At 45.7% G+C, this 14,351-nt stretch overlaps 1 protein-coding gene across 1 annotated transcript in view; it reads right to left on the bottom strand.

Annotated features, from left to right (window-relative positions):
* The window catches only part of LOC144133874 (uncharacterized), a 105,416-nt gene that overhangs the window by 42,588 nt on the left and 48,477 nt on the right, over positions 1-14,351 (bottom strand). Inside the window, exons 10-12 of the mRNA XM_077666942.1 lie at positions 8,212-8,388; positions 6,991-7,092; positions 2,970-3,103 (exon numbers count right to left, since the gene is read on the bottom strand). Of these exons, the coding sequence (XP_077523068.1) occupies positions 2,970-3,103; positions 6,991-7,092; positions 8,212-8,388 (413 nt within the window). The remainder of the gene's footprint in view (positions 1-2,969; positions 3,104-6,990; positions 7,093-8,211; positions 8,389-14,351) is intronic.

Below are 14,351 nucleotides of genomic sequence, written 5' to 3'. Positions count from 1 at the left end.
CAGGAGTACGACATTAGAGTCGTCTACCGCTCTGGCCGCAAGCACTCTCAGGCTGACGCCCTCTCTCGGCCTCCGCTGCCTTCCGACACTGCGACCATCTCCAGCATTGACTAAGTGCTTTCCTCGTTGCGCCCACCAAACATGCTTGTGGAACAGCGTAAGGACCCCTAGCTTACATCTCTCGTGCACCATCTGTCTGGGCGCTCTACAGCGGCAGCCTCTCTCTCCCTTCGGCGACAAGCCGGCCACTTCACTCTGCATGACGTTCTCCTCTATCGTCGCAATTACATGCCCGACGGTCACAAATGGCTCCTCGTCATTCCTCGCCAACTACGAGCTGAAGTCGGCGCCTCTTTCAATGCCGACCCCAGACTGCTCATGCGGCTGTTTTGAAAACCTACACTCGACTTCGGCACCGGTACTACTGGCCCGGAATGTACAGCTTTTTACGCAAGTACATTCACTCATGCCTTGACTGCCAACGCCGCAAGTCCCCAGCACAGCGTCTTTGTGGCCCGTCGCAGCTATTACCTTGCCCGGCCCATCCCTTTGATTGCTTCGGCATCAACCTTTACGGGCCCCGGGCCTCTTCCCCTTCTGGTAACCGTTGGGTTATAGTCGCCATAGACCATCTCACGCGCTATGCTGAAATGGCGGCTCTTCTGGCGGCTACAGCGCGAGACATGGCTTTCTTAATTCTCCGCCAGCTCATTCTCTGCCACGGCACTCCTCGTGAGCTTCTGAGCGACCGCGGCCGTGTGTTTTTATCAGAGGTTGTACAGGCGCTTCTCACAGAATGCCGCATCGTTCACAGAACCTTGCACAGCATGCCATCCTCAGACCAACGACCTCACCGAACAGTTTAATTGGACACTCGGTGACATGCTCACCACGTATATCAGTCCCGACCATTCCAACTGGGACTTTGTGCTTCCGTTCGCCACCTATGCATGTAACACCGGTGTGCAGTCCACTACCGGATATTCTCCGTACTTTCTTCTTTATGGCCCCGAACCTACAAGTATGCTTGACTCTATTCTTCCCTACCATCCTGACGCATCCGACTGCGCAACTGCTCCTCAAATTGCCAAGTATGCCGAGGATGGCCGCCAGCTTGCCCGTTCCCTCACGTCCGATGAACAGAATCGACAATAGAGCGCCGGTTCTGGTGGTCAGACTCACGTACCCCTTCCAACCGGCTCACTTGTATGGCTCTGGATCCCTGCTGGCTGTCCTGGCCCGTCGTTAAAATTCCAAGCCAAATGTCAAGGGCCTTATTGTGTTCTGTCTCAACCTTCCCCTGTGAACTATGTCGTCGAATCATTGACACCCTCCTCTGCTTTCCCTGTCGTGGCCGTGAAACGGTGCATATCAGTCGTCTGAAGCATTACCATGAACCCTTGATTTGCACAACGCCTTCAGACGCCAAGACGGCTAATTTCGTCCCCGGGGCAATTGTAACGACGAAGATGTGTCAACGTGGTAGCGGCAGTGCTATCGCTGAGCGCGTGCTGCTGGCTAGCTCTAGAACAACCGCCGACGCTTAGAAGAACCCCGTTCAGTGCCTGGTGTTCTCAGGGCTATTAAACCCCTTTTCAATATACATGTTTTCTGCTCGTTTGTTGCAATTTATAGACAGCATATTGAATGTTAGGACATTCTTGATTATCGGACAACGTTTGTTTTTAAGTATTTTTTGTCCAAAAGTTTTGGTTCTGCAGTCGGTAGCTATCCTCCCCATAATGCTCAGAGCGCCCATGGTAGCTGAGGTGGTCTGGAGGAAGCTCCATGCAAACTCCCATAGGCGCGGCGTCAGCTTTCCCTCTTGGTAATAGTAAAAAACTCTATGGGATCAGCGGCCCCTACCTGCCCTGAGTAGACGTATTGCCTTAACACTTGCACCACCTAGCTGCCAATTGTAAATTGTTGTTCCCTTCATAGAATACAAACTAATTCGAGTATGAATCAAGTAGTGTCACTACCAAAAAGAAAACGAATAGAATATTTCCAGGAATATTCGCGAAATCAAGGAAATATTCTTCGAAAATTATTACCGTACGTAAGAGCGAAGCGGTATCGGCTGCGCTGCATTGCTGCGCTAAAACTTATGGAGTTATATCAACAACTGCCAAAAGGCGCAACACTGATCTTTACTTGGGGGTTCACTAAACAACGTCCCTATGTTTACTTCATTACCATCATGTTGTACTTAGAGGTAAAACTACATTTTGCTCCTGACGACGATAATGAATAATGTAGCGCCACCGTAGATGAGAGGGGTGATAGCCACGTATGAGCCGTGAAATCAGGCTTTGGGCGTACATGCAGTCTCTGATAAGCCTCACAGAGCCCTCTCGCATCGCCCAGTTTTGGAGGCCGTGTTTGAGCCCTATGAACCCCACCACAAGAACGGACCACGTCATGGAGTTCACTTCTCCATTCCGCGTGGAGATACCCCAGCAGCATGCTCTGAGGCGTCGCAGTGGGCCCTGTTTATGATTTAGTCGGGGAAGAAAACTACGCTTTACATAATTCGAACTCGGTGCCAATTATCGAAAGATATCCCAGAATCTTGAAGCCAAATTCGATTCGTTTCAGCTAACTTCCATCATGCAATATTTGCCGAACAGCAGAACTTCTGACTGGCTATTCAAAAATTTTGACCGACTATCCGCAGACCATTATTAAAATCACTAATTTCCTTTGTGTATAACGATTGCTCCAAGGCCAGTAATTGAGGCTTTAGGCGCACCAACTCTCGTTTCAAGTTCCAAAGCGCTGCTGATCACTGTTTGCCGCTTTGTCTTAATCGGGAAGATCGCTGCAACAGCCTTCATTCTATAGTGTTGTGTGCTTGGCCGTGTTTGTCTTCTCTCGTCTGAACACTATAGAGTTTTATTCAGGAAAGGTTACATGAAGGTGTGTGAAATACTATTAAAGACCAAAATCATAGACAAACTTTTACTCACGCTGAGCTGTTTTGCACCATTTTCATTATACTGATGATGGAATCATAGTCTTCTACATTCACTTTTGTAGAACCTTTGAACACGAAAGATGTGTTGTACAGCAACGTGTTGAAAAACAATGTCCAGTTGAAGCCCTGAAAAAAGAAGAAAAAGGCAATAAACACGCCATGCAGTCAGAAAAGTTTAGGTGCTCTTGCGAAAGACAGACGTGGTCTCCGGCTGATACTCTGAAAAATTGAATGTCCTGGTCAGTCTATTGTAAAAACTGGCACTTGTCCTTCATCACGGCCACGGAAAGACAACGGCAGTCACACTACAGCCTTGCAACCATGAGACCTCCCAATAGTATCCCACATGTATACACTGAAGGCGACATTCTTTGAAACCAAGTAGAGCATGCAGTTATTTTTTAGAGAAGAACGGTACTAGGGAAATTGGTTCAGATAGGAGACAGTTAAAAGGAGAGCACATCAACTTGCTGAATGTTATCTGCATTTTGTTGTCATGAACACCTAAGCGAAATAACTGACTTCTACACGCATCACAGAACCCACAATCAGGCGCGAAAGCTGCCCAGTACTTCTGGCGACTTTTTCATGCTGACATCCTCCACCGTCGCACCACTCCTGCGTATACGAATTCAAATATGGCTATTGGTTAGATTCTTTCTGACGTAAGCATGCTACCATAGCCGCGGCCAATAGGCGGCGTAGCTTCGGTGGGTCAGGAAGCTCCGCCACCGGTGGTGAAGCGGTGCAGGATCGCCGACCTTTCAGCGTGCAAAAAGTAATGAGAGGAGAGGGAAAGGCGCGAAGACGCTGATATTAAAATTTTGACTACATATAACTTAGCATCTACAAAGCGCATGAAAATAATTCTCGCTGGATGATCTACGTGAAGCGGCTTGATTTAACTTTGCACGCCTACGGCAATCTTGTTACAGCCCGTTTCAGGGCCCCTTTATGCAATTGGAAAATAGGGCGACGTGTCTTCGCCTGAATTATTTTGGCAGCAGCGGCAACTTCGTAGACCACCTCTGAAAGTTTCTCCTGCACTTTTGCAGCTCAGCTGAAAATTCCTTTGTATATTTCCAGCTTCTATCCTTTGTTTTTGCTGCTGCCGCTCTTTCGTTGTGTCTTTTGTAGTGCGCTTCTAGTAACGCGTGTTTGAACTTTTGGCTTGCGTTGCGTTGTCATGCCTCCAAAGGTGTCTGGGGGTTCAATGCCGATTGTACAGATGAGCAGGGTTTTGCTTGCATCGGTTGCACTTACGCCTATCATTTAGGAAAGTACTCGGCAGTATTCATAAACAGGCTAGTATTTGTAAACATGCTCATAAACAGGCTGTTTACGTGCCGCAATAATCAGAGACTTGTGCTAGCGCCAGTGGCCCTTACACATTGAGCGCAGCTATTCCTCTTAATGTGTAAATTCTTTGTGCTGGCGACATTATTTTCCGGAGCTTGACAGGAACTCCCAAATCATGAAAGTACTTTATAACAACGCTCAACCGGGCATTATATTCACATTTCACCTTATTAACTCGGTCGCACGCCTAGTCATCCTCAAGGTCCTCCAGCTGGATACTTGATCTGATTTTTGTTAGTGATTATTTTCTACAACTCCAACAGGTATTCAAATACTCCAAGTTTTTTAGGTCGATAAAGTTGTGCTGTGCACCGTGCTTTTCAATGCACGTTTAGAAACAAAACGTGACAGAACACAGATACTATCATTTGGGAAGGGAAATGACGAGGCCATTATGACAGAACCTGTTCATTAATACCCTAGCTTATTTGAAATGTGTTATGGTGAATAGTCAAAGATTGATAAAATATGGGTGCAGTTTTAGGCTCATACCAAACATTTCATCGATAACTGTAATCCTATCGCAACAAAATACGCTAAGAAGCAGAATTGATTGATTACATGCGATGCCCTTCACCTAAAAGGTAAAATCAAATGCTAAAAGCAATCGAACAAGACACACTCAATTCTGGACAATCGTTGTCGTCTGAATACTCTCATCCAGTCATTAAAGAGTAAAGGCTGCTAAAGAACACTACTGTAGTACCACGTTTAGTGGGATAATTAAAACCTCGCCTAAAAAGTTCTGCAGATACTAAAAGTTCCCAACGATGTAGCGGCAAGACTTAATGCACTTAAGAAATACACGCAGACACCTTTAGCAGACACTTCAAGTCAGTGTTTACACGTGGCAGTGTCTCTACTAAGATCGCCTCATTAAGTGTATATAAACATTCACTCACTCCCACAGTATCCGAAGTGGGAGTGCTTACGATGTTGGTAAACATTAATGACAAGATGACGGACCTAATGGCATTCCCAACCTATTTTTAAATGCTATGCCGAGCCTATCAGTAAATACCTCTGCCTAATATATCAAAAGTCACTCGAAGAGTGTCGCCTTCCGGCTTAGTGGAAAGTCGGAAAATTTATTGCAGTGCACAACTCGGACAATATTTTATCTGCAGCAAATTATCGGCCCATATCACTGACATGTAGATGTTGCAGATTACTCAAAAAATATTATTTTAAAGCTTATGAGGAATCTTGTTCAGGACAGTAAATACAGAATCCAAAACGGATTTCGTAGTGGTTTGTCGACGACTACACAACTAGTAGAAATTGTTCATGATTTTGCACAATGTCTCAATCATCATCATCATCAGCCTGGCTACACCCACTGCAGGGCAAAGGCCTTTCCCATGTCTCTCTAGTTAACCCAGTCCTTTGCCAGCTATGCCCACCCTATGCCTGCGAACTTCCTAATCTCATCCGCCCACCTAACCTTCTGCTGCCCCCTGCTACGCTTGCCTTCACTTGGAATCCACTCCGTTACCCCTAAGGAGCAGCGGTTATCTTGCCTTCGCAGTACATGCCCTGCAATGTCTCAATATTTAATCCCAAATTGATGCAATTTTATTATGTCTATCTAAGGACTTCGTTCCTGTCTCTAGTAAGAGACTCCGTTTTAAGCTCATAAATATATTTGGCGATGAAGCACTCGTAAGAGTTGCCTACGAGCACTAAGAGTTGCGAGACAGCGCTTGTGTTGTGCACCTCTTCTTCGTCCGTCGTCTATGTTCGCGCTGTATTTTTTCCTTTAAAAAAGCGCTGGTACGTTGGATATATATTTATCTCTGTGATCTCAATCAATTTGTGCAATATAATCATCATGCATTGTCGAAATTAGTTCCTGTCATTTCAGGAGTTCCTCAAGGTTAATTTTTTGCTCCGCTGTTGTTCCTACTCTTTATGCACGACATACCAAACAAAAGTGAAGTGAAAATGCGGCTCTTCGCTTACGATTGCGTGCTATGCCATGAAATAAAGGGCACTAATGACCAGGGAACAGTAAAAAACGCCTTAGGAAAAATCGCAATGTGGTGGAAAAATGGCGGACGGCGGTTAAATTACACAAAACTGTTTGTATGTCTATTTCAAGGAAAAATTTGAATTAGATTATGCGCACTCGGTGAATAATACAAATATTTAAGACATAACTGATTATCCTTACTTGGGTGTTCTGCTCACTTCTGACTAAAATTCGTTCCTTAAAACGGCCCTGCGACGTTACAAAAGTCATACGAAACTTCTTGCTTATGTCACGCTAGTAGTCCGAGATTGGAACATGTTGCACCCATAAAATGCAGTGCAGTCAACCGTGGACAAACTTTTCAAGCTAGCTGAGAGCTCGCTTGATAAAGTTATTTCCGCATGAATCTGATTTTTTCCCATTTTTTTACTCCTGTGCTTTCTTCTAATTTTTTTGATATTCAAGTTCCATTCTTGTTTTATGATTGGATTGCTTCTTTGTCCATGCAACGTGTTGCACGTGTGTCATCGCATCGTTAAGCTACGAACTTTATATAATGAAACTGTACTTGTGAATACCGTATGTCCTTGTCCTTGACTGTAACAATCCATAAAAATGATTGATAGTATTCCGAAATTATAAAAATAATAAATGAAATGTCTTTAGCATCACTTGCTCTTACCTTGTATATTACGGTGCCTTGCTCTTTGATCGCGGTGGCATCTGTGAGCTCTGCAAGTGTGACGCTCTTCTTCTCTTCGTCCTCTGTCCATTTATGTCTTTCCTGAAAAAATGCCCAAAAAATCTCGCTTAAGGAGTAGTTGCACCACCACAGTGAGGAAAAATGTTATAATGTTGGTCGGTTACGTCATCATGCCCGAGAAAAAGGTTACTACTGCAATAACAGCAGCTATAGCAGCCCTCTAATTGCATTAAAGAGAGCTCGCTGATCTCACTTTCTCGTTTGACTAGCTTATCTCTCATATTTATTGGATCTGCAGGACAGAGCGATTAGACAGCGACGGAAAGCAACAAACGGCACGTTTCGTGAGGAATTTGATAGCTAAATGCGATATTGAATGCATTAGTATATAAGAAAGGAGGTTCCTTTGCACAAGGTTGCAAACAGCTGGTTCTTCTCTTGCAACATATTCTGTAAAATCTCTGGCGGAAATATTTATTTTTCCTTGCGAAGTTGCGCGATGACAGTGTTTGACTAAAAGCAAACAATGTCAAATGTACTCATGCCTTCGGCTGAGTTTCGGCCACGACGAACAGCCCCGAAAAGAGTAGAGATGCACAACACAGTGGACGAAACGTGGGCTGTATGGAATAAAGGCGCAGTACGAGGTGTCCAACTAAGACGAACCAATGCTTTCAATTCAAAGACCCTTAATGTCCAACTACGAGCAGCAATGAAATAACGTCCATTTTTTTAAAGGCTGTACAGTCTGTGATCACTCTACGTCATTGACCTACTCGTCACCTGTTAAGAAAGCGATATCAGTATTGCATACGCCACTTTGGGGGCATAGAATTTCCATAGCTTTTTTCGACGGGGGAGGGGGGGGGGGCACGCCCCTTCGCTGCCCAGGAAGACGACGGCTGCACGAAAGTATCTCGGATTTTGGTGCTCATGTAGGCAAGAACTAAGGTGATAATCACTGGTGACCTCTTCAATTAGACAAGGCAGGTATACATAGCGGCACGCATGACGAGGTTAACACCTAAAATCTGCTCCTCTTAGTTTTTGAGGACACCTAGTTGTCTGAGGCTCTTGTCAGCCCTAAGCCATCCTTACGAGCTGTTCATAATCAGCCCAACCTGCAATTAAGTTCTTGAAAGCCGCGTCAAGCGCAGTGCTCGCTTGCGCAAACGAAGGTAGTAAATGAAAACATCGCACCTGGGCGACAGTTTTGGCGAACCAGTAGAACGCCTCGGTGATGTAGTCGTAGAGGTGCTCGTCTCTCCGCAGCAGATGAGGCGTCTTCAACATTGTGTACACGTACTCGCTCTCCTCGGTGGCTTCGTTGTCGCGGCGACGCTCCCCCGTAGGGATGTGGTACGGAACCTTGCGCAGCTGGGAGGAAGCGCAGCGAACATTACATTCTGTTATGCAACGCCAATAACCTCCACAGAGTGTTAAGGCTCTCATTCCATAAACTGCGTGCGTACTGGAAGAAAATAGTAGTGGAAACTTTCTCAGTAGTGCCCGGTTACCTTGGTGTTGTCTTTTCTTTAGGCGAATGCAACCCTTTGATACATATACTGGCGGTAAGCAAGACGAGTATCGGATGGTGGCGAGTGAATTGTAACACTTTGTGTGCACTCTGCGATGCGAATTAGGGCCAATAAAACCTCAGGATTTACTCCACTTTTTCGCAAATTGGTGTCGAAAATTTTGCAGAATTTTAGTTCGATATTTACAGTTTGAGTAAGAGCGCATGTTAATAGCAGTCTAGTTTGCTTTTACTTATAGTCTTGTTCCTAAATAAGCGGTGTGTCCCAACCTACAGAAAAGTCCTGCTGATGACTCAAACGAGGAGGCATGCCATAGACCTTGCATAGCAAGTGCACCTGCATTTCTTCCTGACTCCTGTCTCATGTCCTGTGGCAGACAATACCGACATCTGCTAGCGCTATCTGTCGACCGCCAGTATCAAACTCAGTGCGTTTCAGTTCGGATTGTTTCAGGAAATTTCAAAATGTGCTGATATGCTGCGCAGACATGTTAGCAGTGACGGTTGATTTTTCTCGCAAGCTGCAGAATCATGCCTATAAATCGAATCTTGCGCCCACACCGACTTGTACTGAAGGCTGTAGAACACCAGTGGCGTGTTACAGAAATTCAAGGTTTCCGCAATGTTTTTTCCACAACCTCAGCCGCGCGGCACGAGGTACCAGCCACGCAAACTATAACTGTTTGTTGAAACATTCAGAGATCGGTTCTCCAAGGTTACGAGACAGCGCTTGTTTTTTCCCCTTTTCTGTGTCCTTCGTCCGTTCGCGCTGAATTTTACCGCAAAAATGAACTACATCCATCTCGCCCAACTCACCATTCTCCTAGAGTCATATAGTTACTGAACCTGCCAGTTCCTCATATTCTAATCGCACCGGACTTAAATGAGTGCAAATTTTTAGTACCAATAATGTCTCTTGCAGATGATCGCCGCATCGGCTCTCATTCCTTTATTCTGATATTTTTAATACTTTATGAGTAAAGTGTTCAGTTTATCTAAAATTTAAAAACTCACTTCTTTTTTGAGAATTAAATTAACACTTTAGTCCACCTCTCGATTAGAAATTGCTGTATGGCAGTTAAAGAAACAATAATAATAGTGCTTCAATCTTAAGTATTTTACATTTACTTCCAGCCCGCTTAACGAATCAAAGTTGACTTGTGAGCGGACCGGGCAGTTAGGCTAGAAATATCGTTCGCAAAAAAAAAAAAAGAAATCAGAACCTAAGTACCTCATCATTACAGTAAACGAAGAGCCTTTATACAGCGGTAAATGCACCCATTATAATACACATTATGTACGCTCTTGTGCATAGGACGCTAGAAAAATAAACTCACAAATACACTCAAATGCACTCATATATGCTGAAGCACTAATGCAAGATGCACTTGTAATTAGAAGATACGCATATGGTGTCATGCGGTGAAATGCGCAAGCAGAATCTGCTCCCTGTGCGATGCATTTTTCATTTATTGATTTTCCTTTTGCCGCATTCAATTGCCTGAATGATGCGCTCATTACTTTCGCTTTACTTTGCCTAAATTTTAAAGCTAACTATTGAATTTATGCTTGACATTTGTAGCATTTGCACTCTGTAATAAAGGAGTAATTATTCATTGGCATCCTCTCAAGCGCAGCCATACGGCTACAAAGGAAAGCGGTACAACTCTCTCAGGAACTTTGCAGGTAAAGAAAAATTCGTCCTGGTCTGGGGTTTGAACCCGAGACCACCGCTTCAACGGAGCAGTCGCTCTACGAACAGAGCTAAACGGAACGTCAGCCTGTTCCCACTTCGAGTTATTGATCAATTCGTTCTCCCTCTACCCTAAGCTTGACATTAGGGTTAGCTCAGTTGGCAGAGTGCCTGCTCTGGTGAAGTGGTGGTCGCGGGCTCGAACCCCGCACCAGGACGAATTTTTCTTTATCTGCGAAGGTTCTCAGAAAGCTCGATAGCTTTTCTTTGTTGCCGCATAGGTGGGCTTGGGTGGATGACGAGTAATTACTCCCATATTACAAATTTACCCCCCTCCGGGGGGGGGGGGGGGCTTTTTCTAAACATCTGACCATTTGCACTCTGCATTACTTTGGCTGGCATGATAGCCTGATAACGATCTTTCTACGTTTTTACATTTGCGGCATTATGTACATATGCTGTTACTTTGAGCGCCGCGTTGGATCAGTCGTTGACGCGCGCTTGCCGACGTGATCCGGCCACGTGCGCTCACTTTTGGCGCCGCTTGCCCTCAGCTGGGGACTTCGGTGCACCCGGCTGTCTACAGTTAGTACGGAAGTAAGAGTTTCTTGTTTTTTTTTTTTGCCTGCGGCGATCACGCCTCTCTTGGCCAAAAGCGTTCAGATGGCTGAAAAACTTCCGTGCACGCCGGAAACACAGACATCCATGTGTCGTTTAGGAGTTGAAATTCCTCCTCGTGTTGGGCATGAAAACGTATGATTGGACATCGATTTTGGTTCAAACAGCCCGAGTCCAAATTTTGGAAGGCGCCCGTGTGCTGTGCGATGTCAGTACACGATAAAGATCCATGGGGCGAAGAAATTAATCCTGCCTCCACTACGGCACCTGTTTCCTTCCTTTCTTCTTCCACTCCCTCTTTTATCTCTTCTCTTACTACGCAATTCGGGTGTCTATCGAGATATATAAGACAGTTACTGCGCCGTTTTCTTTCCTGAGAACCAATTTTCAATTTTCGCCCGGACTAAATTTTTGGACATTACTCGGCCCAAATTTGGATGTCGTCATTGTCTGGGACAGGCTAAATTATGACTCGACACGAATTTTATTATATCGCGCGAAGTAAAATTTTGGAGGTTGCCACGGGCCAAATTTCTGGAAATGACCGGAGCCAAATTTAGAGGTAGCATCGTGTCGGGCACGGTTAATTTAGGTTCGACATCGATTTTGGTTGAAATCGCCCAAGGTCATATTTTAGCGGTGGCCCGGGCTAGATTTTGGAAATAACCAGGGAAAATTTAGAGGCGACCTCGTGTTGGGAATGCCCAGTTATGGTTGGACATCTATTTTGGTACAAATCGGCAAGGGTAAACTTTCGGGGGTGCCATGGGCCAAATTCATGCCACTTGGCGCCGCAGTTACTCTCGCAACGAGTGCTGCACGAGCAAAATGCACTAGCGAGATGCACAAGGAAGATTTTTGGTTTGCTGTCGCGATCGTATCAGTGCTTTCGCATTAATCAAAAGCGCATGTGCCTTACCATGTTTACAACAGATGGCGGCACCCATGGGAAGACAGGGATGCAAAGAAGGTGCAGTTATCTCAAGATGGGAATCTCATGGACAAAAGGAACAGGAAGCACAGGCCCTCGTCCAGGATAAACAAAGCATTCCACTGATCGTCGGTTAGCTGAAGTTCGTGATGCATCTAAACCTGGGTCGAGAATATTCTTAGCCTATATAAGTTGGCTAGGTAAAAAGAATCAAAGAAAGCCGCAGTAGATTCAAGATGTAAAGGGAAAATTTCTGTTAATTACGTTCGTTTGATTAGTTATAGCGGCGAGTCCATAGTACAGAAAGGGTAGGCAGGTGGTTTCTCGACACTGTCAAAGTGAACAAGAGAGGGGAAAGTCCCAGGGTGCTGATAAAAGTATCGACAAGAGGAGCGACAATAGGGTAAACTCCCCTCATGAGGGAGCAACTCCGGACAGCAAAATAGAAAGCAGCTTCGAATTGACCAGTCTTAACAGAAAAAAATGAAGCAAGTATTCGTAAATGCTCGTCCACTGGGATGAACGAAATTCTAATCAACCTGATGGAACAACTTGGTAGAATAAGCAAGCAGGCCTAACAAATAAGCAAATTCCGGACAGCTGGCGACAGAGTACGGTTGATTTGTTTTATAAACAGAAAGAAAATACAATGCATATAAAACTCTTGAGAACGATTGCGATAACAAATGTTATACAGGTTGGCAATGTAGCTGGTGATATTAAAAATGATGTAATCGGTGAAAAGTAAACAGATATTCAAGAATTTCAGAACAAGTTCATAAGTGGTAGGCGCTCAGATGACAGCCTGTACGCGGTGACGCGATACATAACAGTAGCTAGGGCGGAAAACAGACCTCTGTGTTTAGCTTTCCTGGACAAGGGGTGCGTACGACACCGTGAAAAGGGAAGTTCTGTGTGAGCATACTCAAAGATGAAGGTATCGGCCATTTGATAATTGATTTTTACATGAAATGTAGCCAGATATTTAAGTTGAAGTTACACTGGAAGGGATAAGAAGTACAACTTTTGAGGTAGGCAAAGGATGAAGGCAAGGTAGTCCTCTATCATCGCTGTTTTTCATGCTTAACACAATAAATACGGAGAGGAGGATGCAAGAAAGTAATCTAGGTCATAAAATGTTAAGCAGATTTTGCCAGAAGGTCATAGAGCAGCTGCTGCTTCACTTAATGCAGCCAGGCGATGTTGTAACGACTCGGTAGAACTCCGAGAAGAGCTCAAGATAAAACGGTTAACTGGTCAACCAGAAAGTGTCCCTGCGCATTTCAGCTTCTTCCTCTTCAAGCCTTGCGCTCAGAGACCCAGTCGTAATCTTTGGCGTCTTCTTGCATGCGGTGTCCCCCCCCCCCCCCCCCCTCCTCAGGAAGCATCGTCTTGATGGTGAAAAAAGGAAGTAGGAGGTTAAGATCGGCCCGAGTAGTACGGCTTCATACGTACAACACGGGCGACGTCGACTTGTTGCTGGCGTCGCTTGGATGTCGATAACCCGTCTGGCACCACCTCGTACGTTACGTCGGTTAAACGTCTCAGCACAACATAGGGCCCGAAGTAACGCCGTAATAGTTTTTCGGAGAGTCAACGGCGGCGAATAGGCGTCCAGACCCACACTTTGTCGCCAGGATCATACATTACATGCCTTTGGCGAAGATTGCAGCGTCGTGCAACATACTCCTGCTGAGTTTTGATGCGCACACGCTCGAGTTGGCGAGCTTCCTCTGCGCGCTGTGCGAATTCCTCGGCGTCCTGATCGACATCGTCGCCGTCGGCATTCGGGAGCAACATGGCACCCAGCATAGTTGTCACTGGTCACCCATAAAGAAGGCTGAAAGGCGTCATGCGATTGGTTTCTTGTTTTGCCGTATTGTGGGTGAACGTGACGTAGGGAAGATTTTCGTCCCAATTCTTGTGGTCCACGTCGAAGTACATACAGAGCATGCATGCGATGGTCTTATTGAGGCGTTCCGTCAGTCCATTGGTTTGAGGGTGATAAGCCATCGTTTTACGAGGACTGGTACCGCTGAGGCGGAGAACGGTTTCCAAAAGCTCGGCCGTAAAGGCAGTTCCTCGGTCAGTTATAATTAGTGCTGGAGTGCCATGCCTGAGTACAATGTTCTCAACGTAGAACCGAGCAGCTGTTTCGGCGGCGGTACCCCTGGGCAGAGCCTTAATCTCCGCGTAGCGAGTTAGATAACTGGTGGCGACAATTATTCATTTATTCCCGGCATTAGACGTCGTAAATGGTCCGAGGAGGTCCATGCCAATTTGCTCGAAAGGGGTCTTTGGCACTTGAAGAGGGTGGAGTAGGCCGGCTGGTTTTTCAGAGGGTGAGTTACGACGTTGGCAGTCTACGCACGTCGGTACAAAGTGCTTCACTGTCACCGGCACTTTGGGCCAGCAGTATCCGCGTTGTACTGTAGCCAACGAGCTGGTGTAGCCTAGGTGGCCGGCGGTTAGCTCGTCATTGCAGGCTTGCATGACTTCCGTGCGGAGAGCTGCTGGAACGACGAGTAGATGACTTCTCCCCTCACGACGCAAGTTCTTGT

This window comes from Amblyomma americanum, chromosome 5 (genome assembly GCF_052857255.1).
Source record: "Amblyomma americanum isolate KBUSLIRL-KWMA chromosome 5, ASM5285725v1, whole genome shotgun sequence".
In the NCBI taxonomy this organism is placed as follows: Eukaryota; Metazoa; Arthropoda; class Arachnida; order Ixodida; family Ixodidae; genus Amblyomma; species Amblyomma americanum.
Note: the sequence above shows the minus strand (reverse complement) of the source record. Positions and strands in the feature narration are given on the sequence as shown.